This window comes from Eptatretus burgeri, chromosome 4 (genome assembly GCF_056783735.1).
Source record: "Eptatretus burgeri isolate ZD-2024b chromosome 4, Ebu_testis_v1, whole genome shotgun sequence".
Taxonomy (NCBI): domain Eukaryota; kingdom Metazoa; phylum Chordata; class Myxini; order Myxiniformes; family Myxinidae; genus Eptatretus; species Eptatretus burgeri.
The window spans coordinates 132,542,445-132,570,368 of NC_140964.1; the positions used below are offsets into that span (position 1 = coordinate 132,542,445).

General features: G+C 47.8%; 1 protein-coding gene across 8 annotated transcripts in view; it reads right to left on the minus strand.

The window, feature by feature from the left end:
• The window catches only part of LOC147029146 (uncharacterized), an 83,978-nt gene that overhangs the window by 13,697 nt on the left and 42,357 nt on the right, over positions 1–27,924 (minus strand). For 7 of the 8 annotated variants that reach the window (XM_085876273.1, XM_085876272.1, XM_085876271.1 and 4 more), the window contains one exon: positions 6,062–6,494. In XM_085876273.1, coding sequence (XP_085732399.1) covers positions 6,062–6,494 — 433 coding nt within the window. Of the gene's footprint in view, positions 1–4,188; positions 5,959–6,061; positions 6,495–27,924 lie in introns of those variants that run through there. The other variant, XM_085876278.1, reaches the window with a different exon arrangement.

Genomic DNA, 27,924 nt, shown 5'->3' on the forward strand with positions numbered 1-27,924 from the left:
AGCGCGGAGCGCTCGACCCTTGCGGCGGGGTCCAGGGCCCACCTTAGGGCCCTGGAAGCTCTGGGGTTCTAGACGCTCTCTAGTGCCCTCTGAGCCCTATTTTGGAGCATTTAACATGTTAAGAATTCCCACTTTTTGAACAAAAAAAGGGGAAAATTGTGCACTTTTTAATGTTACATGTATGTTAATATTAGTAAGTTAGGGGACAATCAAAGATTAACAAAAAGCACAAAAGAAGCAATATTTTTCTTACCTTACTGGCTGGTACTACTGCTGCTTGCTTTTTCCATGGCAGCTTTGCTGAGTGACAGCTGTGTGGCTCTTTTAGCCCTTCTGATTATGTCTTTGCTGTATTCTCTCTGGTAGCAAGGGGTGCTATGAGCTAGTTTTTCAATTAAGAGAGCTTCCAGGGTTTTGACACTCAAATTGGGACGAAATTCAGTATGATTCTTCCGTACAAGACTGAGTGCCCGCTCACATGATGCGTTCGAATGAGGAATGACCAAGATTCCCTTCATCACTTTGCTCAAATTAGGATACTTCTTGGCACCAGTGCAGGGATCTGTGAGCTGTGAAATCCGATGCCACTGCTCATCCACTCTCACTGTCTCAGTAGCAATTGTAGCTATGGAGGCGTCTGCCTGGTAGTGAGCGAATTCACTCTCAAGACTGTCTATGTCACTATCACCGCCACTGAACAGACAGGGGAATTTCTTGATGAAAAACTCCACACAGTCAAACCCCACTTCTTGGTGTAGCTTAACATCCAGCACCTGAGCATGCTTGGCTAATTCATCATCTAGCGGCCAGGTTTTGAAGATGTAATTGCAGGCTTTCACATAATATGAGCGAACTGCACTGAAGAAACCTTGGATGTCTGACTCACTCAGAGTGAAGGTGGATTTCTTGAGACTCCTTTGTTCCCTTATATACAGTTTGGCATCGTTCCCAATCATGAGGTCCTCATCATTCTTCTGATGATTTCTGTCAGAGAAGGGTACATTTACCAGAGGAACCGATGACACCGATGGTTTCAAAAACCGTACGAAGATATCTTTCAGAAGACCATTCAATTCTCCGTGCAGGAGATGAATACAGGGTTCGTCTCTTTGGAGCAGAAGATTCCCCTTCTCAAAAAGCTTGTTAGCATATCGAAGGAAGAAACAATAGAGTTTTGTTTGTGGAGACAAGAACATCCTGTTGACACGTTTTTCTCTAGATTCCTGCACAGTGTTTGAGGAAGATGCGCTTTTAGTTGTAGAACTCGTAGTACACTTAGCCGCAGGGCGATCACACTTGCGTTTACTGCCAGCAGAAGAGGTCAGACTCGTAGTACCAGATCCAATTTTACGTTTGAGGAGAGAGCTTGAGGTAGGTGCAGCCAAGGAAGAAGACCTCTGATTCGAAGGTTTTGCTGAGCTTCTATCAAGTGATTTGGCAAAAGCAGAACTTAACTTGGGTCCTTCTTTGCCTGTAGATGGGACTATCACAGTCTTTCTCGACTCTGAAGGGATCTGCTTTGTAGATGAACGTGATGAAGGGCCGGTGATGCTACCTGCTCTCAGCATTGGTTTTGGTGCTGTCCCTGCTGTCTTCTTCGCAGCAGATACTGCAGTGGTAGTGGTGAATGCTGCTCCACTAGTGCTTGATCCTGCAGTGCCAGTACTGGCAGTAGATACAGTGCCGTCCTTCTTGCTCGTTGTTAGAGTCTTGGCTACAGTTGGTTGCATTTTTCTTCGTACTTCTTCTTTGAAGAAGAGGCGAAGTGGCTCCCACTGTTCAATCAGCCTGTCTAGGCACTGACCAAGGGACAGCCACCTTGTTGCGACATGCTTCAGAATCTTGTGTGTCGGGGCATCACAGAGTTCTTGCAGTGCTTTCACTCCTTTGACGCGTTTACTACTTTTGTCCAAGTAGTAGTAAATATCGATGAGAAAGTCATCTAATTCAATGGGTAAGGCCTGAGCCGCCTTCTTGGCCGTATTGTGCATCATATGGCAAGGGCATCCCATGATGTAGCACTCTGGATTTTGTTTGTGGATATAAGCAGCGACTCCTTTGTGCTTGCCCACCATGACAGAGGCATTATCAGCACAAAAGGAAACACAATTTCCCCACGGAATTTTCCTGTCACTGAACTCATGATCAAGCAGTTTGAAAATGTTTTCTCCAGTGGAATCTTGTTTGCACGCAGGCAAACTTAGCAAACCTTGCTTCACAATCCCAGCACTGTTGTCATAGTACGAAATCAGGACAGGATATAGCTGGGCCTCACCACTGTCATTGCTACCGTCTGTAGCTAGGCTAAATGGAGCTAGTCTAGCAATATCGGCAATAGATGAAGCAGTAACATTTGACAACTCACCAATTACACTGGTCAACAACAAATTTGTTGTCTGCATTTTTTAAGCTGATTTAGGACGAATCTGATGCGCTGAATCCAAAACTCACATTAGTTTTGTTCAATCAGGTCAAGTTTTTGAGATATGGCCACATGTCGTTTTTACATTTTTGTTCACATGTACGCATGTGTGGAGCATTTTAGAAGAAGTTGGTGGGGGTAAAATGTCATGTCAAATAATTGTTTTGATTGGAAATAATATGACAAGAAGTATTCAGGTACGATAGTTCTGGGTGATTATGTCGAAAAGGGATCAGTTTGAAGTCATAAAACCTCAAAATCTTCCAAAAATTGGTGAGGCAAAGCATAAAGTTCGTGGATCAAAACTAAAGTTAATGGGGCAGATTTTGTAATGATGTGATACAAAAAAGTTGTATTTCTTGAAATAACGAACTCTGAAGAATGTACAATACCTACATGCGCCAATTTATGACATGCGCTTCTGCTCAAGCTTGGAGTGCCACAGTACGAACCCAAAGATTGGAGACTGTTCATTGACAGCAGCAAGCGATCACTGAAATGTGTTCTGCTACACAACGGCAACCAGTTTGCCTCTGTACCCATCGCTCACTCGACTACACTGAAGGAGAAGTATGAAGCGGTGAAGTAAGTGCTGGAGAAAATTGGTTATGATCAGCATAAGTGGTTTATTTGTGTTGACCTGAAGATGGTGAACTTTTTGTTGGGACAACAGTCTGGCTTCACCAAGTACCCATGTTTTCTGTGCATGTGGGATAGTAGGGACCGTGCTCAGCATTACACGAAGAAGGACTGGCCTGTGCGGGAGGAATTGGTGCCATGCAAAGAAAGGAACGTCATCAACGACCCTCTGGTGGACAGAGACAGAATACTCTTCCCACCGCTGCACATCAAGCTCGGCTTAATCAAGCAGTTCACCAAGGCTTTGGACAAAGATGGTGACTGCTTCACTTACTTGTGCCAGGCTTTTCCAGGATTGACCATGGAGAAGTTGAAAGCTGGCATCTTTGATGGTTCTCAGATCCGTCAGCTCATCAGAGATCCAGAGTTCAAAAACTCAATGAACGAAGTGGAACTGGAAGCGTGGAAGACATTTGTTTTGGTAGTGAAGAACTTTCTTGGCAACAATAAGGCCAGAAACTACGCAGAACTTGTCAACAACATGCTGACTGCTTTCAGAAACCTGGGCTGCAACATGAGCATCAAGATGCACTCCCTATTTTCACATATGAACCGGTTTCCTGAGAACCTGGGTTCAATGAGTGACGAGCAGGGGGAGAGATTCCATCAGGACGTGAAGGAGATGGAGACCAGGTATCAGGGTCGCTGGGACGCAGTCATGATGGCTGACTACTGTTGGAATCTGAAGAGAGACCTCCCTGCCGCTGAACATTCCAGGAGTTCGAAGAAACGGAAGTTCAAGCCCTGAAGTTTGAACAGTGGTGACGCAACATGCAATTTACTTGTACTTACCTTTATCAATGCCCACCATTCAGATGACAGTAATCGATGTTTCTATCATGTAATCAATAAATGTTGTTGGCAAAACATTTTTTTTTCTTAAAAACATGTTTAGGATGATATGTGTTGACAAAAATCAGCTGATAATGCCACAAAAATGTAATTGATTTTGTCACAAGATCTGATTTTTTCAAATCAACTTAGCACAAAAACCTGACCTGATGGAGAGAAACGGATGCCATTTCCTGATTCAGCAGTGCCAGAATACCCTAATTCACTTGTAGAAATCTAGACAACATTCAGAAAGTAAAAAATTGTTGACCAGTGTTCTTTTTTCTTCTTTGTTCTTGTTTTTTTTTTTTTTTTGTTCTTTTTTTTCTTTTTTTTTTCTTGCTTTTTGTTCTTGTTTTTTTTTTTTTTTTTTTTTTGTTCTTGCACATCTTGCACATCTTGCAAGTTTTTGTTCTTGCACATCCATACTTTGAAGCAACTTTTGAATCTGGAAACATCTTTTGAAATAGAGGTCCAGCATGATCTGAGACTGATATGGGCAAGTTATGTTCCACAATCAATCCACTAAAGAGAAGTTCCGCTCGGGTAACATCCTCTTCCTCGCTTGTCCCTTGTTTGGTGAAATAATTCAGAAGTGTACCGGTACTCGTGCTCGAAGATCTCTCCTTTGCAATGTCTGTGTGCCGTTTGCTTCCAACGTGCTTCCGAATATCATCACGACCTCCGTGCTCAACTGAAATATCAACGCTGCATACTGTACAATACGCATGATGAATTCCTCTTTCAGACTTTCGAATACACGGGTATTGGAGACTGTATTCGGTCTTGCACTTCTGAGAATATTTCTTGGTCTTCGTAAGCTTCTTTTCTGCCATTTCGTAATCAACATGGAGGGCTTGAAGCATCGGTAACTTCGAAGTCGATGTTCCACAGCTGCAGCGCGACTCGTAGAACTCTAGCGGCTGTTAAACACCGCACGGTGGTCGCGACCGCCGGGCTGGTACGGGGCCCAGCTGCATGCAGTGAGCGTATCGCATGCATATACACTGTGCATACATACCGCATGCACTAAATCTCAGTGCATGATCGCATAAGCGAGATCCAGACCCAATGTTTCGCTGCTCCTCATTTGAATTTGCAATTTTTTACATACAATTTGGTAGCAGCGAACGTTATGGAGTTACCACATGCTATACGTAGCAGACGATGCTTTTCATTCAATTCTCATACTAGTACATTCTGATTAGTGAACAGTGCAAAAATATCAAAATTTCGGGAGGATAAGGATAGTGATCGTAAGAGCGGGAGTTTGGGTGAATTTTCGGAAGCCTCCCGATGAAATCGGGAGGGTTGGCATTGCTGCCAGTTCATAACTGCTGGCAATAATGATCGGGTGTTAAGACGTCCCACTTTGATGAAACCCCACTTTGACCTGACATTTTACAATGACCCATCACATTTATTTTTATTCAATTGAATTCAGAATGGGAATAAAATAAATCAAATTCAAATCAAATAGAAGATCAAATCCTGCATTTAAAGGACTGCATTGGAGTCATCAAAAGGAAGCCTAACAAGCAAAAATCAAGCACGAAGTCATCAGGAGGAACATGGATGGGATTCCAGTTTCAGCTGCTCTCTCTCAACTCTCATGCCAACCATGCTGAAGTGAGCCATGTTGAAAAAATAACAATATAGTAATAATAAAAAAATAAACAACCCAGATTCAAAAATAAATAATAAAATTCTGGCTGGAAAACCATGTATAGGTTGAACCATGATCAGGTTGAAATTTAAAATGTATATTCCCATCACCACTCGATGATAATTGTGAATTTTCATGCCAATTGATATGCCTGGTGTTGGCTTTATGATTGGGGTGGTCGGTATGGGATCCGAGGATCCTGAGTTCAAATCCCACTCAGCTGTTCAATGCATGCCAGGTGGGGTTGACTCTGCCCATCATCTTTCCGAGGTTGGCAAAATGAGTGCCAGCTTGCTGGTATCCTGTGTCGGAGTGGTGACCCATCCAGGATTGTGCACAATGGCCACGGAGACTGCTTCAGCAGCACCAACATTCAAGTCCACATTTATGTTCAACAATACTAAATTGTTCCAAAGGAGATTGTACAAGTTACAAAAACTAAAAAGGTTTATGGAAGATCAAGGTATTTATTGACATGCAAGGAGTATAAAATAGTGACATACCAGACTTGGGTGTTGATCCATCATCCTGACGGTGGAGGTTGCAGACATCACTGAAAGCAATTCCAATGAAGCCAGGAACGTTTTCCAGCTGCACATTTTGGAATCCAATGAAGTTTTGACAGAAACTGGAAAGTTCTCGAACAACATTCTCCAAGTTAACGAACAGACTTCCCAACAGAGGAGAGCCCGCGAGACACACAACCTGCAGCTTCAAAAAAGATTTCACAAATTTGCAGAAGTCAGCATACATTGCAAATTTAAATTTCTCTTTGGCGAGAGAGAGGAGCTCTGTTCGCAATGAATCGGAGTCTGTACAAGCTCGAAGCACCTTGTGATTCTCAATTCCAAGCACATTGATCACTGCTTGGGCTGTTTCTGTTCTCAGGCCTTGTGTTTGAAGCCATTCCAAGAAGTTGTCCATTCCACCGATGACCTGCAAGGGACACAAGCCTTATGTTAGGTAAAATGAATGTTTCTATTGTTGTGGTTGTGCCCTCGACCCCGTTGGAATCTGGCGAGACATCTCAATATGACAGTAATGGTGGAGCGTTTTGAGGTCTTCCCCACCAAATTATGTGCATCTGCTGTGATACTGTTTGTTGTGGAAGTCCGAATTGACCCAGAATTCCACCAATTGCCAAATATGTCAAATCCAAGTAAGGCTGAAGAGACTGATGTGGGACGCAGTCCAGGTGTGTGGCATTGAATCACCACGGCCAATGAATCCCTTAAAGACCCTTTCAAAAAAAAAAAAAAAAAAAAATCACCCCAGAAGAACCACGACAACCATAATTCACCCCCGAGGCCAGTCATATCTTGGAGTGCTGTTGTGGACTTGGGGTCGGGGCATCCTTACTTTGCATCCTTCTCCAGAGCACAGCAAGGAAGTGCAAGAGTGAAAATTGGGTGTTTGCATTAAAAAAAAACACTCCTTGTGAAAATGATTAACTGCCACATTTAATTATATCCTTCATCAGGTCATGCTCGGCCACCTCACTCTCTGGGGTCAAAAGGCGTTGCCTGGGTAACCTCGCTGGAGTCAGAAGCCGCCGTGTTTTTTTGGCCTGCATTTGCAGCACAACCATGCATTGACTTGGAACAGGCCGCAACGATTTCTTTACGATAAAGTCTTCTATTTTGTTTTTTTCCCCCACTTTCCTCAATCATGTTATCGAAAGAATGCCTGTTCATCATTTCTCCGACACGTTGTGCACATCGCTTTAGTAAGTGCTATAGTTTTCAAATAAGGAACTTGGAGCGACTTCATGCATTATATCTGACACAATTTTCCACGATCTACTCTCACAAAGTAATTAAAGTATATCATCAAAATATTATTTCGGTTTTGAGGATCAGGCATCATCTTCTTAGGTATCACTAAATAATCACTAATCACGGATATCACTGAGTTATCACTGATCAGGTATCACAAAATAAGTGTCAAAATCTTATAATTTCAAGAAACGAGTGTTAAAACTAATCCGACATACCCATTTACTTTAAGCAAGCAAGGCTATGTTCCCTCCTTCTCCATCGATACACAAGAAAATGTGAAATTTCCAAAGCATTAAACTTATCTTTTTCTGCTCTTTGGTGAAAGTGAAACGATTTCATACATTCACTGTGAGACCTCGCATCCTGTCCCCCTGAGGGACTGCCTTTCCATAGCATCTGCCAAATCTGTGTATATTTTTGGAAGTTTTGCGAGGTGTTTTACAGGGTATCAAAGCAAATCTGGCAAAAAAAAAAATGGACGTTGAAAAAAAAAGTTATTACGTTTGCGCGGACCCCGAACCGACGTGACGCGTGCACAGACGAGCAGGCAAGATGGCGGATTATCTGCAATGCTTATGTCACAGGCGATTGAACTTTGCGATGTCTCCAAGGTTGTTCTGCATCGAGCTGCAACTTTTTTGTGGATAAATTAATCATTTGAACAAATTCAGTTTATTTCATCAACTCCTGCATGCACGGTGAAGAGAAGCTTTAAAGTTAAAGGGATCCTTGATGATTTGCAGTGACAGCCTGGCCAACCATTCCATGTCAAACATTAAATTGGAGTTCTTGCAGGAGTGCTTAAGCCAATTGTCGAGCACCTTTCAATCGATAGTGGTCCCGCGCACACATACTGCGTCCTCCTCGGTGAGTCGTTCACTCACTTCACTGCGGAAGCTTTTGTTCGTGCTCCGTCACAGCTCAAGGTGGTTGTGAAATACTCGCAAGTTCCGAGTTGTTTGCCATAGTAACGTTTTCTAAATTACTGAGCCAAACATTTTTTTTTCCATGTCCATGTTCCTTGTCCCATAATCTGTTCATTCACACTCAGCTGTTCATAAAAAAATTAATGTTTGTGAACATATCCCTGAAACGTCGATAGAAATGCAACATTGTTTTTCAGTGAAAGCTACTCAGGTTTTTGGGTTGCTACCTCGGGTTCCCTCGAGACTCGAAAATCGCAGGCAGTCACACATGAATAACTTCATGACGCAGAGGGTCGTAAATCGACTGTTAATACCAATAACTCGACCATATAGACTTAGGGTCCTCTGTCGGATGAATACCGGTTACCTTATGGTCACGTTTTCAAATTACTGGGTGACACACCCTCGGTGCACCTTGTTCAAACCAGATCACCTTTCCAGATCAGTTGCAGCCGAGTGTAACTGCCCACGGACGGACTGGCTAGAAAAACAGATCGTTGGGGGATAACGTCCCGGCTTAGCTCGGATAGGAACCACACTGGACCAATGAAGGAAAAGTCGAAAACAAGCTGTGAACATTTCTTCACAAGCATTTATTAAGCGACGAAAGGTATGGGGCACAGTTCATTGGTTTATGATTATGTACAGCAGGGACAGCAAGGAATTCATGGGATGCGACAAAAGGCAAGCAATTTATAAAAGCAGACAGAGCAGACTTATCCCATTAGAACTTAACTTATGCAATCTGAACTTATGCGATGAGAGATGCCATCACACACACACACAAACTCGAGGAAGATCAGATAGTCAGAAAGGAGAGTAGATGAGGACGAACATCCTCGCAATACCTGGCACGGTCGGCCGACCAATGCAACCCGTACGCTTTGGGGGTGGGAGGAGGGAGAAATACTGGTCTCAAAGTTGGGGGAGTGGGAGGTGTCGTGTGGTGCAATATGGGGTGTGTGGTGTCATTCCAGAGGAAACTGCGATTGCGAATCAGTGGGATGCTCTTTTGTACGTCAAAAGGGGATGAGATAGAGGAGTGGAAACAGAGATGGGAGAGAAGATGCATGAGGCAAAAGATCCCTTGCCTCGAGTTGCATCGGTCTGTGAGTGTAGCATGTACCTCAGTGGGAGGCTCCGCTTGAGCGTTCCCACCTCAAGAGTCGGCCCGTTATCTCCTGCTTATTCACTTTGCCAGGGCTTGTGGAAAAGAACGTCAGTCGCAAACCAACCACGAGTGAAGATCCAGCGACGGGCAGACGAGGAGCAGTGAAGAAGATGGCGGAGCAGAGAGGTAAAAAATGAGGACGAGGCAGTCAGGCAAAAAAAAAAGGAGGGAGAGGCAGGCAGGCCAAAAAGAGGGTGGATGGCTTAACGATCCACCTTAAACTAGTCCCAGGTGAAGGGTGGGGTGACAACCCGAAGCGACGTGCCGTGACCAAAATTGTGCTTCCCTGTTGGGCCACGCAGTTCCACCAACACCTTGCCATCCTCCTTGAGCCAGAAGCGGTCTCATTCGCACATCCAGCGTGGCATGGCCCGGAGCTCTGCACCACTCTTCCCGCGACCTCCATCCCTCGCTGCCCACCCTGCCCTGTTCTGGTGATGGGATTGATACGACCCTCGTCCACTGTGCCCATCCGAGGCAACCCAGTGAGATGTGGTTGGTGCTGTGAACATTCTTGGCTTTTCCCCGCATCACACTGTCCGAGTCACCCGAGCCGTGTAGCACACCTCTGTTTCGTGGTGAATTGTATCGATACGGAGGTACGAGGAGGCGCAGGATAATTTTCCGCAAGTGCGGGAAATGTTGGTGGTTGAGGTGATGAGTTTTTGGGTGAGCAATGTGAGATACCGTTGTCAATTGGTACGCAGATTTGAAGGAGAGGGCGTGCCATGCGCGCGCCAGACAGTCTTTCTTCTTCTTGTGATTTTCTCATGGGAGGCTGTGCGGATGCTTGTTATTCATATTGTGTGTGTTTGCTTGCTTGCTTGATGTGATTTGTACCATGGATAAAAGAATATGGTTGTAATGGAAATCAGGATTTAAGGGAAGATAGAGATACAATTCGACTTCGCTGAAAGACCCATGCAACGCACTTCGCCCCGTTAATCCACTGGATATGAGTGTAAGATCAGACTGCACAAAGACTGACGAAATAACTGCCTGGGGATCACTGTATATTGGGTGCCATTGTCTCAGAGGCATGTGGTTTTGCAAAACCGCAACAGAATGACAGTATTCCATGTGTGGGGATGTTACGGGGAAAAAAATGGCTGCCCATTCAAATGTGGACATCATCATATGCTTCAAAACTCCGACAGAGTGAAATTGTAAGCATTTAAAAGCCATCCATTAAATAGGCAAACACACAGGGAAGGAAACACAGATTCACTGTTGGATGTTACAAATCTCCATATATTGTGTCCCATGTTGACAACATATCTATATGAATATGTACGTGTACAGGTGTGTGTGTGTGTGTGTGTGTGTGTGTGTGTGTGTGTGTGTGTGTGTGTGTGTGTGTGTGTGTGTGTGTGTGTGTGTGTGTGTGTGTGTGTGTGTGTGTGTGTGTGTATAGTTGCGGGCCAGCGGGGTCGGGTGAGAAGACCACTAGGTGGGAGAAATTACTTCGATTCCCACCAGACTCCCCAGAATTGTAGGCCGTCGCTCATAGATAATTCCGTGATTCGGCAGGTCGCTTCACAGACCGCAGATGCCAATATCTCAACTGCGTGACCTCGGGTCCTCCCGTATGCGGAATCGGGTTACCTAATTAGCCACGTGGTTTAATTAGCAGAGAACCACACGCTCGGTACGCCTTGTCCGAACCGGATTGGATCACTTCTCTGGATCGGATGCAGCCAAGCGACACTGCCAAGGACGTACCGGCAAGAAAGAATGGATCGTTGGGAATAAAGACCCGGCTAAACTGGGACCAATGGTCGATGCTGGACCAATGAGAGAAAAAGAGAAAGGTGAACTGGGAACATTCCCATGATAATTATTTATTAACAAGCAAGCGAGTAAAAGTATGTGGTACGACAAATATTTATTGGGTATGTAACGGACGGAAAGAGGAGAGAGGTGCGGTGCGACAATAATACAAGCAACTTACGAAAGTAGACACAGAGCAGATTTGACCTGAGATTAATAACAGTTACAACAATATTCCGCTTCTGCAGACTTACTTAACAGAGAGGCGCCAGCACACTCAGACACACGCAGAAAAAGAAACCCCAATGTGAAGGGACATTGGCAATCAGGGAGGGAGGTGGTTGAAGTTATGCTCTCGGTACCTGGGCGGTTTGGGGGAGGGGATGCTCTGTGGTGTGGTTCCCGACAGTAGTCGCGTTGTTTCTGGCCCAAGCCGCAGGTGTGGAGCCTGTGTTCTGAAGGAGGAGCTTGAGTGGAGAAGGGCGGAGTCCAGAATGCGAAGGTGGAGCAGTGGGCGGAGGCTCGAAGCAGGTGAGGTCGACGTCGTGTGGGCGGAGATGAGAAGCAGGATGCAAATTGTCAAGGCAAGACATGGACACAGTCAAGAAGCAGGAACACACCACGCGAAAACACTCTGAATCACACACAAGACGGAGGAGCTCCTCCGTCTTTTATGGAGCCCGAAGCTCAGAGGAGGGGATCATGCCGAATTCGACGTCATCGCCCGAATCGGGAGCCTTGATTGGCCCCGACCCATCATGTGGTCCACCAGCTTTGGCCGGGTTTCGGGTAGACGTTGGTGCAGCCCGTCCAGCTTAATGCAAAAGCGTACGTTACTCACAGCACATGTCAGGTTTCGGGTCGACGTTGGTGCAGCCCGCCCACCTCACTGCGAAAGCGTTCGTGACCGATTTATCCCAGGAAAGATCAGAGGGAGGATACCGTGGGTTGTCGTGGAATCTCAAAGTGACAGTCCAGCACCCAGCGCACGTCGTGGATTTTGCTTCTCCCTCTCTCTATCGAGTGCAGCCTGCATCTGCTGGTTGCATCATTGGTTGGGACGCGGATTTTCCCGCTGATGTCGTGTCCCCCTTACCAGTACACTGGGGCTCATTTTGACGACCTCGGAAAGATGACAGGCTGAGTCAACCTCCTGGTGTGTATTAATTCAGCGGCCAACGGGGCTTGAACTCAGGACCCGAGGATCCCAAGCCGCCACCCTAACCACTAAGCCAACACTCGGCTGATTTTGCCTCAGAAAATAAAAATAATGAAATTGAGGGGAAAATGATTTAATAACCTGAACTATTAGACCATCGCAACGCACTCCCTGTTGTCCTGCTAAACAAAAGGAAGGGGTCTATCGACACGTATTTTAATGGCATAATTGTCTTTGGACACCTCTCTGTTGTATGCATGTGGTTCCGAGAACCGGAACAATATTGTTACGAATTCGCGCCCGCCTGCACGCGGACATGCCGCTTTTAGTCGAATCGCGGCCGTATGCCCACCGGACGGACAATTCAGTCGCGACTTTCCGGAACAATGCCGAAAACCAGTCACGGGTGTGCTCCAAGCGCACACCACGGCCTAGTCAATATTCTACTCGCGCGTGACAGGGTCAATGGCCGAATTTGTCGATATACCTAATTATTCGCGCGGGCAGACTACCGAGAGACCATACCTCAACGAAGGCCTGCTTGGACACGAACCGCTTGAGCGGTTCGTTCCGTTCTGAGATAAATCGAGCGGTGTATTATCGCCAGGCCTCGTTGGACCCGATTCTATTATCTGCAATCAAAAAGCCCGCAATTATTCCGAAATGCAATACGGCAGCTCAATTAAGGGAAAATGACGCGACGAACAGGTTACATTCAAACAAGCACATTTATGATTTTACACGTATACAATCAAGCAATAAATGGGTGAAACACGCATGCAGTTACACAGCCAAACACAATGCAAAAGAAAGAGCCAATACCGTCTATTTATTATGTACAATCACTTATACAGTTCGACTTGCGGACATGGCGCCACAACATTCATTCGAAAGCAAAGAAAAGCACCAGGACAGACAAGGGGCAGATTGGACCTCTTTAGGTCTTTATTGCACGGAGCCGTGTAGACCGCAGAGGCTCCGTGAGGCCGCGCAGGTTACCTTCCTCGCTGGGGCGACCCACGATGCTCCCTCCCCACGGCAGCTAGCGTAACCGCGGCTCGGCCGCAGCCTGGTGATCCGGCCCCCAGCCGGCAACGCCTGAGAGGAACGAACGGGTCTTTGCTCTCTTAGAGTTGATGCTCTGTAAAAACCCGTCCATTCCTCAGCGATGCTTGGACTGTCCCGAAGCCCGATCACCTCGGACCGTCTGGCGCTGGTGGGCGAGCTCTCTCCGGCTCGTACACGTTCCGCAGCTCTGCGCGGTACAGCAGGCTTAGCCGCGCTCCCCATTCGCGCCTCCTCCGTTCTCCTCAGCTTCTCCAGCTACTGCAGGCTTCAGGCTTCGGACTTCCACACGGCTCCTCGACCTCTCCAGACTGACACTCCACCGACTGACTGCGCTTGGCGTTCCGCTAGTCATTTTCTCGGGTCCGTGAGGCGAGATTTTGACCTCCGCTCTCCGACCTTCGACCCCCATTGGCTCCGCCCCTTTCTCTCTTTTGATCTGAATTCCGAGGCGAAGCTTGGAGCGAGCGGACGTGGTAGAAATCACCAACGCTGAAGAGAGAAGGAAACCATCGCGTTTGTTTGCAGCGATGCCGTTCGATGCGGACTCGCCGTGGCTGGCGCCAAGATGGCGGCGCTTTGGAGATGAAGGTGAGGCGATGTTGTTCGTGTTGTTGGGTATCGGGGGAGATGCGGTTTGGGAGATGGTGAGGAGATGTCGTTGTTGTGAAGGCGGTTGTGGAGAGGGTGGGTGGTGGTGGCTGTAGTGTCCGAGGTGCAGACAGACACGAGAGTGAAGTAGCGACTCCACTTTATTGCTCAATCGGATGCACACTACAACAACCCCAAGCGGGCGAGTCATGATATATGAAACCCAACCACGTGATACAGCACACTCCTCCCCTCGTAAAATGACAATTATAATGATGAAATGACAATTATAAAATGACAAAATGAAACCAATCAACATTCAAAATCCTCCAAGTAACGCGGTCGTTTTTTGATCCGCCTTGGGCGGACAGCGCCGCCCGACGGCCCAAGCTCAGACGCCTCCTGGCTTGGTCGAGGTGACACCCTCATCAGACTTGCCCCATCTGAAACATCAAGCGCCCCTGGCCGAGAAGCTTGCTCGGCTCCCTCGGGCAGGACTGAATCAGGTGAACACCCCGTGGGCGCCGGCACGTCTGGCCTTGGCGATACAACGTCTGGCCTCGGCAACATCACAGGTGGGGCCCCATGTCGCTCGGCACAGGGGGGCGGGGGGGTGACGCTGAACAGCGATCATGCATTTGGTCCACCTGCCGCTTCCACACCTCCCCACCATCAGTCCGCACCATGCAATTTGCCAGTCCCAGTGTCACAGAGACCACGGCCGGCACCCATTTGGAATCGTGGTAATAATCACGCACCATTACCCGCTGTCCCACATCAAAGCCACGCACCAGCACCGGGCGCGACACCACCCCCAGCCACCGACCTTCCAGGTCGCAGTAAATCGAGTCTTGACCTCAATGCCCATCCATACAGACAAATGGCAGGAGAATCACTGGTAGCAGGATGAATAGCATTTCTGTATTGAAGCAAAAAGATATCAACGACTGTCTGCACAGGTGCAACCTCCCCTCGACACAAAGCCCGTTTCAACATTTTAACAAATGATTCCGCCTGCCCGTTCGTGGCAGGATGATACGACGCGGACCTCAGATGTCGAATACCGTTTTGACGCAAAAAAATTATCAAATGTACCTGCGATGAACTGCGGACCGTTATCAGAGACCAGAATCTCGGGTATTCCTTTATTAGCAAAGATCGTCCGCAGTTTCTCTTCCGTAATGTTTGCCGAGTGGCGTTGGCCACCGTGAAGGTCATGGACGGCGATGTGCGCGACAATTCCGACAACCCTGGGCAAGTCCTGCAACCGGTGCGAGGTGACCCCGGCGACCTGGGGCGGAACGTGCAGCCGATGATGAGCCTGTTTTCAATTGGTCCTGCAGAGACAGTGGTTGATATCTTTTTGCTTCAATACAGAAATGTTATTCATCCTGCCACCGGTGATTCTCCTGCCATTCGTCTGAATGGACGGGCATTGAGGTCGAGACTGGATTTACTGCAACCTGGAAGGTTGGTGGCTGGGGCGGTGTCCGCCCGACGCTGGTGCGCGACTTTGATGTGGGACAGCGGGTAATGGTGCGCGATTATTACCACGATTCCAAATGGGTGCCGGCTGTGGTCTCTGTGATACTGGGACCAGCAAATTGCCTCCACCTTCCGAGGGCCTTTCAACAGCCCCTCCAGCGTGATGATGTGCCCGAGGTATTCCAAGCGCTGCTTGAAGAACGCGCACTTGTCCCTGTTCAAGCGCAGGCCGCACGCTTCCAGCTTCGTCAGCACTTGGGCAATGTTCGCAAGGTGCTCATCTGCCGTTTTCCCTGCAATGAGCACATCGTCCAGGTAGGTTTGAGCGGGCAGGCCAGTGCAAACCTGATCCATGGCTTTCGGACACAAGGCCGGGACCGAAGCAATCCCAAAACAGAGTCGGGTATATCGATAGAGTCCTTGACACGTGTTGATTGTCAAAAGATCGCTACTCCCGGGATCCATCGCCAGATGAAAATATGCGTCACACAGGTCAAGCTTCGTGAAGTATTGACTCCCTGCCAGCCGTGCAAATATCTCATCGATTGACGGCAGCGGATACTGCTCCACGCTGAGCCCCGGGTTAACCGTGGTCTTGAAGTCCCCGCACAATCGGACGTCTCCATTCCGTTTCAGCACCGTGACGACCTGGGTGGCCCAATCTGAGTACGACACCCGTTCGATCACTCCACAGGCCTCCAGCCTATCCAGTTCACCCTTGACCTTGTCCCGCAGGGCATACGGCACCGGTCGTGGTTTACAAAAACGAGGAACCACCCCCTCCTTCACGAAGAGCTTTGCCTGCACGTCCTTGAGTTTTCCAAGGTCGTCAAAAAACAAACCTTGATGTCTTTGAAGAATCTTCTCCAACTGATCCTCCCTTGAGCTCGGCACGGGTTGCACAAGGTTTACGGCGGCCCAGTCTAGCCTGATGCGGGCCAGCCAGTCCCGGCCTAGGAGAGACGGCCCCCTCCCCCACATCACATACAACGGAAGCGCGGCGACCTGGCCTTGGTAGACTACAGACACGTCTGCCATCCCGACTGGCGTTATCTTCTCGCTGGTATACGTGTACAGCGTGAGGTTTGACCTGATAAGCTTCAGGCCGTTGAGTCGACACACAGTCTGTTCGCCTATGATCGACACAGCCACTCCCCTATCAATCTGAAATATGATCTGCGTCTTGTTCACTTCGATTTCCACTGTCATCGGTCATGTCGCTGCAGGACCAATTGAAAACAAGCTCATCATAGGCTGCAGGTTCCGCCCCGGGTCGCCTCGTACAGGTTGTAGGACTTGCCCCGGGTCGGCGGAATCATCGTGCACATCGCCGTCCATGACCTTAACGGTGGCCAACGCCACTCGGCACACACGTTTCAGATGGCCCACCTTGTGACAATGTAAACACACGGTGTTTTTATAAGGGCACACACGCCGCAGGTGTCGACCTCCACATCCCCATGTCTACGGGATCACCTCGCCGCTTGCGCGTACACGTTGCGACGTCTGGCCCCGGTCCGCACCGAAGGTCGCGCGTGCGGCCTGGGGCGCTCGCGACACCGCGTGGACCCCTGGGCCATCTGGCATGCTGTTGTCGGCGATGGCCTGAACATCTCCGAGAGTCTGCTCGACAGCTGTAACAGTTTTGACTGCCGTATTGAATGTAATATCTTCACCCCTCAGCCGTAGAATCGCCGAAACCATTTTTGCATCTTGTAATCCGGAAATAAATTGATCTTTGAGTCCAGCCGGACGGTCCTCTGCCGTGAACTTGCAGGCCATGGACGAATGCTTCACTTGTGCCACGAAATCCATGATGTGCTCTTCCGTACCTTTCGCGAGGGGATCAAACTGGTATCGAGCTAGTTATAATGACTTCTCTGGCGCCATGTGTGCTTTCATCTTCTGCACAATGTCCTGAAATGAAAGTGTGTCCCCACTGCGCTTGTCCGGTGCCACCAAATCACTCAGTAGTCGATAATGTTCTGTTGACAGCGAGGCGAGCAAGATCGACTTTTGCTTGCTCTCGTTGACCATGTCATTCGCGTGGAAATAGCACCACAATTGTTCCGAAAACAACTCGAAGTCGTCCCCGACAAAAAGGGCACCTTTCCGTGCGCCGTGACTCAGTTATCAACCATCCTCGTCGCCAACTGTAGTGTCCGCGGTGCAGACAGACACGAGAGTGAAGTCGGGACTCTGCTTTATTGGCTGATCGGATGCACACCACAACAACCCCTCGCGGGTGAGTCATGATATATGAAACCCAACCACGTGATACAGCACAGTGGTGTGGTGGAGAAGGTGGTTGGTGGTTGGCATGGTGGAGAAGGTGGTTGGTGGTTGGTGTGGTGGAGAAGGTGGTTGGTGGGTGGCGTGGTGGAGAAGGTGGTTGGTGGTTGGCGATAGCGAAAGAAAAACGGCTAACTCAAAGATCACAGCCCGGGTGACACAAATAATTCCCATAAGACAACGGTGGGGAAATCTATCTGAACACTGACTTATCGGCATAACTGATCTCAGGACCGAGATGGTGCTCTGCGAATTTCCACAGCCGTAACAATATATATGAATGGAGGCAATACCCCTGGGCAGTCATTGGTGGAATAATTATACTGAGCAGGAAGTCAACATGGAACAGAATCAGCAAAATCTACCAATGTGATGGCAAATTTCTATTTTGGAGAACAACCCCCCCCTCCTCAACTGCCATTAATCCCCTTCAACCCCGACTTTTTAAATCGCATGAAAAAACTTTGGTGAATCACAGGTGATGAAGGCTGCAGTCAAGTTTCATCAGAATTGTATGTGTTGTTTATGAAAAGAAAGCAAACAGTATTTTAGGGGGCAACCCCCATAGACCTCCTTCGGGGCCGAAATTTTTCAATGCCATGAACAAACTTTGGTACAATCAAGGTGATGAAAGTTGTGGGAAATGTTTCATAGAAATTTTGTGTGTATTTTTCAGAGAAATAACAGCAAGTATATATGGATGGACGGACGGACGACACGCCATCCCATCAGCTCCCCGGAACGTAAACTGAAAACGAAAACACGTTCCATCCATGAAGCTGTCCGTCAGTCAGTGAGTCCGTGAAGACGATGTGTCAAGTAATCACCTCCTGCAAGCCTGGAGTTGGCTTCATGGTTAAGGTAGATGTCTTGGGATCCGACGGTTCTGAGTACGAGTCCCGTTGGCAAATGAAGTAACCTGGTGGGATCGACTCAGCATGTCATCCTTCCGAGGTCAGCAAAATGAGTACAAGTATACTGGTATCCTGCATCACAGTGGTGACCATCCAAGAGTGTGCCCAATAGCCCAGGAGACTGCTTCGGCAGCACCAACGCGAAGCACAGAGTATTGTCCCGATGGATGGTTGGATGGACTGGTGGAGGGGCACAGCATCAGCAGCACAAACGTGCTCCAAGAAATTATAGCGACCTGGCAGCCAAGCTGCAATATGGAAGAACAGAACAGAGAACGTCCTGTTTGAATGTTTCTTTTGGACTGCACTTATGTCGATTAGTTCGGTACTATTGGAATGCACCTTTCGACACTTTGGACTGCTGAGACCCCTTTGACCAATGCAGACCATTCAAAACCCCTCGGACCTTCAACACTCCAAAAGACCAGAAAGACCCAAAATACCCTGAGTACCACAAAAATCCAAAACACCCCGAGGACCCAAATATCCCTGAAGATGCTTTAGACCCTTTACACATTTCATATAGATGAGGCAACTTTGACGCTTGACCACTTCGACCTTTTTATATCAGTCCTAATAAATGTCAGTGTGTGTATGTGTATGTGTATGTGTTTGTGTATGTGTATGCATCCTCAACTCTAAAATCATTCAACTTTGCAACCTTATCCAGAACACACCAAGAAAGTGCAAGCGTGAAAATTGGGTGTCTGAATTGGGTGAATTGGGTGAAAAACATAAAAAAACACTCCTTGTGAAAATGATTAACTGCCATATTTAATTATATCCTTCATCAGGTCATGCTCGGGCACCTCACTCTCTGGGGTCTTAAGGAGTTTCCTGGGTAACCTCGCTGGAGTCAGAAGCCGCCGTGTTTTTTGGCCTGCATTTGCAGCACAACCATGCATTGACTTGGAGCAGGCCGCAATGATTTCTTAACGATAAAGTTTTCTATTTTGTTTTTTTCCCCCACTTTCCTCAATCATGTTATCGAAAGAATGCCTGTTCATCATTGCTCTGACACATTGTGCACATCACTTTAGTAAGTGCGATAGTTTTCAAATAAGGAACTTGGAGCGACCTCATGCATTATATCTGATGCAATTTTCCAAGATCTACTCTCACAAAGTAATTAAAGTACATCATCAAAATATTATTTCGGTTTTGAGGATCAGGTATCATCTTCTTAGGAATCACTAAATAATCACGAATCACGGATATCACTTAGGTATCACAAAATAAGTGTCAAAATCTTATAAATTCAAGAAACGAGTGTTAAAACTAATCCGTCACACCAATTTACTTAAAGCAAGCAAGGCAATGTTCGCTCCTTCTCCATCGATACACAAGAAAATGTGAAATTTTCAAAGCATTAAACTTATCTTTTTCTGCTCTTTGGAGAATTTCATCGAATGAACAAAATTTTTTTTGGAACGTGCTAAAATTAACGAGCTTCATCAAGTGAAACGATTTAATGCATTCACTGTGAGACCTCGCACGCTGTCCCCCAGAGGGACTGCCTTTCCATAGCATCTGCCAGATCTGTGTATATTTTCAGAGGTTTTGCAAGGTTTTTTACAGGGTATCAAAGCAAATCTGGAAAAAAAAGGACGTTTAAAAAAAAGTTATTACGTTTGCGCGGACCCTGAACCGACGTGATGCGTGCACAGACGAGCAGGCGAGATGGCGGATTACCTGCAATGTTTATGTCACAGGCGATTGAACTTTGTGATGTCTCCAAGGTTGTTCCTCATCGAGCTGAAACGTTTTTGTGGATAAATTCATGATTTGAACAAATTCAGTTTATTTCGTCAACTCCTGCATGCACGGTGAAGAGAAGCTTTAAAGTTAAAGGGAGCCTTTATGATTTGCAGTGACAGCCTAGCCAACCATTCCATGTCAAACATTTAATTGGAGTTCTTGCAGGAGTGCTGAAGCCAATTGTCGAGCGCCTTTCAATCGATAGTGGTGCCGCACTGTGTCCTCATGGGTGAGTCGTTCACTCACTTCATGCGGAAGCTTTTGTTCGTGCTCCGTCACAGCTCAAGGGGGTTGTGAAATACTCGCAAGTTCCGAGTTGTTTGCCATAGTAACATGTTTTCTAAATTACTGAGCCAAATTTTTTTTTTCCATGTCCATGTTCCTTGTCCCATAATCTGTTCATTCACACTCAGCTGTTCATAAAGATTAATGTTTGTGAACATATCCCTGAAACGTCGATAGAAATGCAACATTGTTTTTCAGTGAAAGCGACTCAGGTTTTTGGGTTGCTGCGCCGACATCAGTGAAACGTTTCATAAAGCATACTATAGATATATGTATATACTCTCTACAGTGGGGAGAACAAGTATTTGATAGACTGCCGATTTTGCAGGTTTTCCCACTTACAAGGCACGTAGAGGTCTGTAAATTTTTTTATCATAGGTACACTTCCACTGTGAAAGACGGAATCTAAAACAAAAATCCTGAAAATCACATTGAATGATTTTTAAATAATTCATTTGCATTTTATTGCATGAAATAAGTATTTGATACATCAGTAAAACAGAACTTAATATTTGGTGCAGAAACCTTTGTTTGCAATTACAGAGATCAGACGATCAGACTGAGGACTGAATCAATTACTTGTTTTCCCCACTATGTGTGTGTGTGTGTGTGTGTGTGTGTGTGTGTGTGTGTGTGTGTGTGTGTGTGTGTGTGTGTGTGTGTGTGTGTGTGTGTGTGTGTGTATATATATGTGTATATATATATATATATATATATATATATATATATGTGTATATATATATATATATATATATATATATATATATATATATATATATATATATATATATATATATATATATATATATATATATATATATATATATATACAAATCGCCAAATGTCGATATACCTAACTACCTGCACGGGTAGCGTACCGAGGAGTTGTACCATGCTGCAGGTTGACTTCAGACACGAACCGCTTAAGCGGCTCGTTCCGTGCTGCAGGGATAACCGAGCGGAGTTATCGTCGACCTCGACGGTTCAGATTATTTATTGGGTGTCTACACCCACTACCAATCCCTTACGTGACGCAAGATGGAACTTTCAACGGAGGAAAGGACGAAGTGAAATGGGGGAACAATTGGACAAGCACATTTAATGCACGACACACGGAAGCATGTATTTACAGCAAAAGAAAGCAGGGAAAAAGTTAAAACCGAATAAGCAATTATTCACAGCACAGTCACTTACACTATTCTACTTTACAGGACACGGCGCCACACCATTCATACAAAAACCCAAAAGAAATGATTGAAAGAGTGTGACCGTAGGGAGCTCCCCGAGCTGGTGTCCACCGTGATCCGGCTCCGCCAGCACTGGCGATCCCCATCCGGAGCGACCCAACCAGCACGGTCCGGCGAGCGAGGTCGAGTCCGCGAGCCTCTCCTCAGAAACTCCACTCAGCTCTCCGCGCTCATGTTCAGCCTTTTCCGCCAAGCTCTCTTCACTCGCTCGCATTAGCGTTCAACCTTTCCTGCCGAGCTCTACTCACTCACTCGCGTTCGCGTTCGGCCTTTTCCGCCGAGCTCTCCTCACTCGCTCCCTTTCACGTTCGGCCTTTTCCCGCCGAGCTCTCCTCACTCGCTCTCTTTCACGTTCGGCCTTTTCCCGCCGAGCTCTCCTCACTCACTCTCTTTCGCGTTCGGCCTTTTCCCGCCGAGCTCTTCTCACTTGCTCGCTTTCGGCCTAAAACTCAACTTCACTGTCCTTCGCGTTTTTGTTCCGCCACTTTTTCTTCAGCAAGCCCCGCCCCTTGCACTCGCGTTCTACCCCCCTTTTTCACAAAGCCCCGCCCCCTCTCAACTCCCGCCCCTCCTTCCAGAACATGCTGGAAACTTCAGGAAGGAGGGGTCTTCTGCTCAATCGGCGACGCTCGCACCGCCGTGGCATTCTTCCTCCTCCCTCGCAGGGTGAAATCCACCGCGGCGCCATTCGTTCGGGGGAGGGGGGGGAACAGGGGCCGCCTGCTTTCCCTCGTCGAAGGCCAGGCCTCTGGCAACCGTGTGCAGAGTCAGAACGCGGTGGTTGTTGAGGTGGCGTGGTTTGGTGTGGTTGGCGCTGTGGTGGGGATGGCGTGGTTGTTGAGATGCTGTTTGTTTGAAATAAAAGAAATGAAATAAAAGAAATGAAATTTGAAATGAAATAAACAGAAAAATGGCGAACTCAAAGCGTCGCAGCCCGGTTGGATCACATAAATTCCCTCTATACAACGGGTTTGGGCTAACTACACATGGACTGATCGAGATATCTCACCTGAGGACTCTTTATGGTGTAATGCGAATTTCCACAACCGTAACACTTCCCCCTCCCCTTTTTACAGACTCGTCCCGAGTTGTCAAATTTTCGTGTGCCATCATGTGTTGTTCTCCTCAGTACGTTTTACCTTCGGATCCCTGAGTGTGACATTCAGCGTATTCGTGTCCCCAAAACAAATAACCTGAGGGCTGAGTAACTAACTAAACAAACCCACTCATACGGACGACTTAAATAAAATTGCCGGTGCGAAGACAGACATGCCGGGGGCGCACTCATATTTACAGTACATCTTAACACCTTAACTTACAAATTTTACACTAAACCATGGCCCAGAATCAATGGACTCTGCAGGGAGCAAAACAAAAGTCAACCGGTGCACGGGCCGCCACTGCAGGCCCGTGTTGTAGCTGCCAACAGGACAGTTCTTGCAGCTTGCAAACTTTTGCTTTCACAATGATCCCGGCGCGCATGGAAATGAACAGGGGGGGGGGGGTGGGGGCAAATGCAAAACAGAACGGGGCTGGTAAACATGGGCAGTGGGCATGGACGACAAAAGCAGGCAGGCAAGGCATGACAAGGCTGCTGTAGCAAACACAGCCGGCAGATGAACTGGCCGGCACAGGCCTTGAAGTAACACAGCCAGCCGATGAAGTTGGCCAGCCTCTGCCTTGCAGTGGAGGTTGGTGGAGGGAGTGCGGTGGTGCTGGCCACTCAGACGGCGGGCTCGGACCTACCTACCTGTCTCCTTCCCACCTATCGCCTTTGCCTGTCACTGTACCGACCCACTTCCTTAATTTGTAAAAACCAATTTTGCCCCAATTAATTTTTTTGTTGTTTTTATTTTTATCCTTACTTCCCCACTATAATTTCGTCCCCTAACCCCCTTTACTGTCTTTGTTCGGCAAACCTATCTCGTCCAAGCCAACTCCCAACCCCGACGTTCCCTTCCTGGAGGGGAATAAGGGAGAGCCAGCGTCATGTGTCGAGGCCCAACTCAAGCCTCAGGATGGCCTCCCCAGACTTCAGCGATCTCACCCAAAGTGGGTCCAGCGACCCACAAGGAGAGCGAAGGGATGGATGGTGCGGAGGGGTACACTTCCTAATCTACCCTAATCATTAACTCTTAAACTACCCCGGGGCTTTCAACAAGCACCTCTCGCTTAATCAATTGGTTCTAACAACCCAGATTCCCATCGCCTGTGTTGGTGTCCTCACAATTTCGGGCCTCGCCCCCCAATTTTCTTTCCGTGCCCTCACACGGTCTTCATGGCTGGGACGCGTGGCTCCCTTGGCAGGCACTTCCCTCTGCCGATTCTCTAACAATGGCACCCCCGGGCACTACACTGCCTCCGAGCCTACCAGCTCCCTAAACACCAGGGAGTGCCCTCCATGGTGACTCCCCTGAAACGCTCACGTGGCAGGCTGGCTTCCCGGGCCCCTTTCCGAGGGTCACCCGTGCCCACGACACTGCTGACGTGGCTAATGGCGCCCCGGGCCCCCGCATCATGCGGGCGCACCTGTGCCCACTACGCTATCCCGGCCCACGAGCCCGGTGCCCGGGGTACCCACCTTTCGCAGCCACGCTGCCAGCCCGTCAACAGGGCTCCTGCACCCCTCCAAATGGGTATCGAGCCTACTTTCCCACCAACAGCAAAACGACTTCCATTTTTCAATTTCGCTAACCCAGCGAACTCACTCTACACTGACCCCGGGGTCCCTTGGGCGGGAATCACTCCTCCCCCCAATCACTCATCGCACCATGCATTCCACATTCGCTCCATTCACACAGACCCGCTGGCCTCACTCACTCAACATGTCTCCACCTCACGACTCTTCAACACATACATCGCTGATCTCTGCCATCCTGCTCACTAAATCCCCTACCTACCTCGTGCTCCCACGTCGTCCCTTACACTACAGCACGTTCCATTTAACCTACATAGCTAAGCTACGTCCCCACTACACATCCACAGTCTGTCACTGTCCTCAAAATGTCCCATTTTCCAACCTAAATCTCACCAAAACCCCTCTAACTAATCCATTCCAAGGGCCACATGAGGACTTACCCCTGCCCCATGAAGCCGGTCGAGCTATGCTAACCCTTCCCCCTAACTCGTTCCATCCTGTGCCCAGACAGGGGGGTCTTCCACCCCATGCCCGGGAATCCTGTTCACCCGAAAGCGAGGCTTGTTATTTTTTTTTAAAATGCGCAGCACCAGCGCGGCAACTCGCAACCTGCGCACTTTGCCCGTGACGTCATGGCAGCTGTTCGCGTCCCTCATCACTCTTGGATGGTACCATCTGGCAGGGATTCACCCTGCTGCCGGATTCCAACCATACACGCAGCCATGACGTCACCCGGCACATAAAAAAAACCAAACCTCGCATTTTCAGGGGTTCCCCACGCAAACACATGTGCTCTGCCCGTTGGAGCTTAACACAAGCTCGCGTGGAGAACCCGTCCGGTCCAAATCCGAAATCCTGCCAAACCTTTGTCCGTCCGCGGGATCGGCAACATCCAACGCTGGCGTTTTTGGACCGGGTTTCACTCTCGCAAGCGAGCACGTGGCGGCCTCGTGCGGAGCACGGCCCGAAACTCGCGCTCGCTGCCGTGCAAACCCGGCGCGGTGCTCAAAATAGCTACGGCCATGACCCGGCCCTTGTTCCTTATCTGTCGCCGTCTCCATTCCCTCCACGCGCTCAAACTTCCACGTGTCACGAGACTCGCACACCTCACCATTACACTCACTCTTGGAGATGCGGCTGCGTGCTCCCGCATGCCCGTCATCTCCCTCACATACCGCGACCTCATACACGCTGTCCCTCTCACACACCGTGTGCTGGGAGGCACGCACTTCGGCACACTCGTGACCACACCACTCACACACGAGGGCGCACTCACACCTTGCACCACACACACCGGGACAACCACAGTGGGGATTCGTGTCTCCACAAGGGTTCCCGGGGCCTCCATACCCCCCAAGCTGCACATGCACCCGTTCGCAGCACTCGCCCCTCAAACTCGCTCGACACGACCGAACCCACCTGGTCGTGATCAGCTTCAAGGGAGCATAGCGTCTCCCTCCGTTCCCGAAGGAGGCCATCCAGCTGCTTGCACCAGGCCACAAAACAGTCCGCCAGCTTGCCCCCATTAAGCCTCGCTAACTCTGTGTGCGTGTGCTCTTCACTAACCTCGTCCAATTCACCCTCTATCTCCCGTGTCTCTGTACATTTATTAGTTTCTGTTTCTTTCTGGAGTTTTTCCATCTCTCTGGACTTCAATTTTACTCCCTCCTTGAGTTCATTAATTTCAACCTCATTTTGTTTTTGTTTCTTTTCCAAGTCTCTCCTGCTCTTCATTTTCCAGTCTCATTGTTTCTTTCAATTGGCTCATTTCCTTCCTGTGTTTCATTCGCTGTTCTCTCACTACTCTTCCTTGTTTCCTCTCCTGTCCTTCCTTCTCCAGTTTTGTGGTTTTCTTTATTTGGTTAATCTCCCTTTTGCGTTTCATTTGCTGTTCTCTCACTACTCTTCCTTGTTTCCTCTCATGTCTTTCCTTCTCCAGTATCGTGGTTTTCTTCATTTGGTTCATCTCCATTTTGTGTTTCATTCGCTGTTCTTCCATTATCTCTTCATACTTCCCCCTTGCTTTCTTTTTTAATTGTTCTTGTCTTTCTTTTTTAATTTCTTTCACCCCTTGTCCCTCATTCTCCAACCTCATAGTTTCCTTCAATTGGTTAACCTCAAATTCATGTTCTTGTTGTTTCATATTCCACTGTTCCTCTCGTTCTTCCCTCTCCAATCTCGTTGTCTCCTTCAGTTGACTGATTTCTCCTTCCTGCTTCATTCCTTGCTCCTTCACTTTCTCCTCCACTTTCTCCTCGTACTCCAACCTATTATTTTCCTTTTGTCGTTCAGTTTCAAATTCATACTCTTTTTGTTTTCGATTCCACTGTCTGTCTTGTTCCTCATTCTGCAATCTCGTTATTTCCTTTCATTGACTGATTTCTTTCTCCTGTCTCATTCCTTGTTCTTTGTATTTCCCATTCCACTGTCTTCCTTGTTCCTCATTCTGCAATCTGGCCTTCGCTTCCAGCTGTTCGATCTGTACAGTGTGGTTCCTTAACGTTTCATTCTCCGTTCTCGTTCTTTCCTCTCTCAACATCTTCAGTTCATTTTGTAATCCCGTTTCTTTGTTTTGGTGTTTCTGTTACTCAGAAGTTTTCTTTTCAAATTCCTTTCTCATCTCCGCACACTCCGACCTTGCTTTGGCTTCTCATTGTTCGATCTGTACAGTGTGGTTCCTTAACGTTTCATTCTCCGTTCTCTTTCTTTCCTCTTTTAACACTCTCAGTTCGTTTTGTAATCCCTATCTTTGGCTTCGTGCTCCAGTATCTCTTCAACTTTTTTCCATTTTTCCTCACTCTGTTCATCCCTTTCCTTGCACATCTCATCCCTTGCCCTGCTCACCTCCTCATACGCCAACCATGTTCTTTTCCTCATTTCGTCCATCTCATCCCATTTCTCTCTCATCTTGCTATACTCCAACCTTGCGTTTTCTTTAAATAGTTTCTGATATTCCTGTTCTCTTTTTACATTCTCTTCCGGTTGCTTTACTTCCAAATTGTGTTTCCGTTTTTGCTCCTCGTCTTTTCTTCAGTTCGCTCTCCGCTTGTTCCCACTTATGGATACTCAACTCTATTTTCCCTACTTTTCCCTCGAGTTCCTTGGCCTGTCTTGACTTCTCCAATAGTTCTTTCTTCAATGTTTTACTTCCAGCTCATGTTTCTTTTGTTCATTTTCGAGCTTGGTTTTCCATTCTTCCTCCAATTGTTTCCGAAGCCCGTCAATGTCTGGCGTAGGCGTGCTTGACCTCGCCTGCCATGCCCACGTGGTTTGAAATGGTTTGGGTC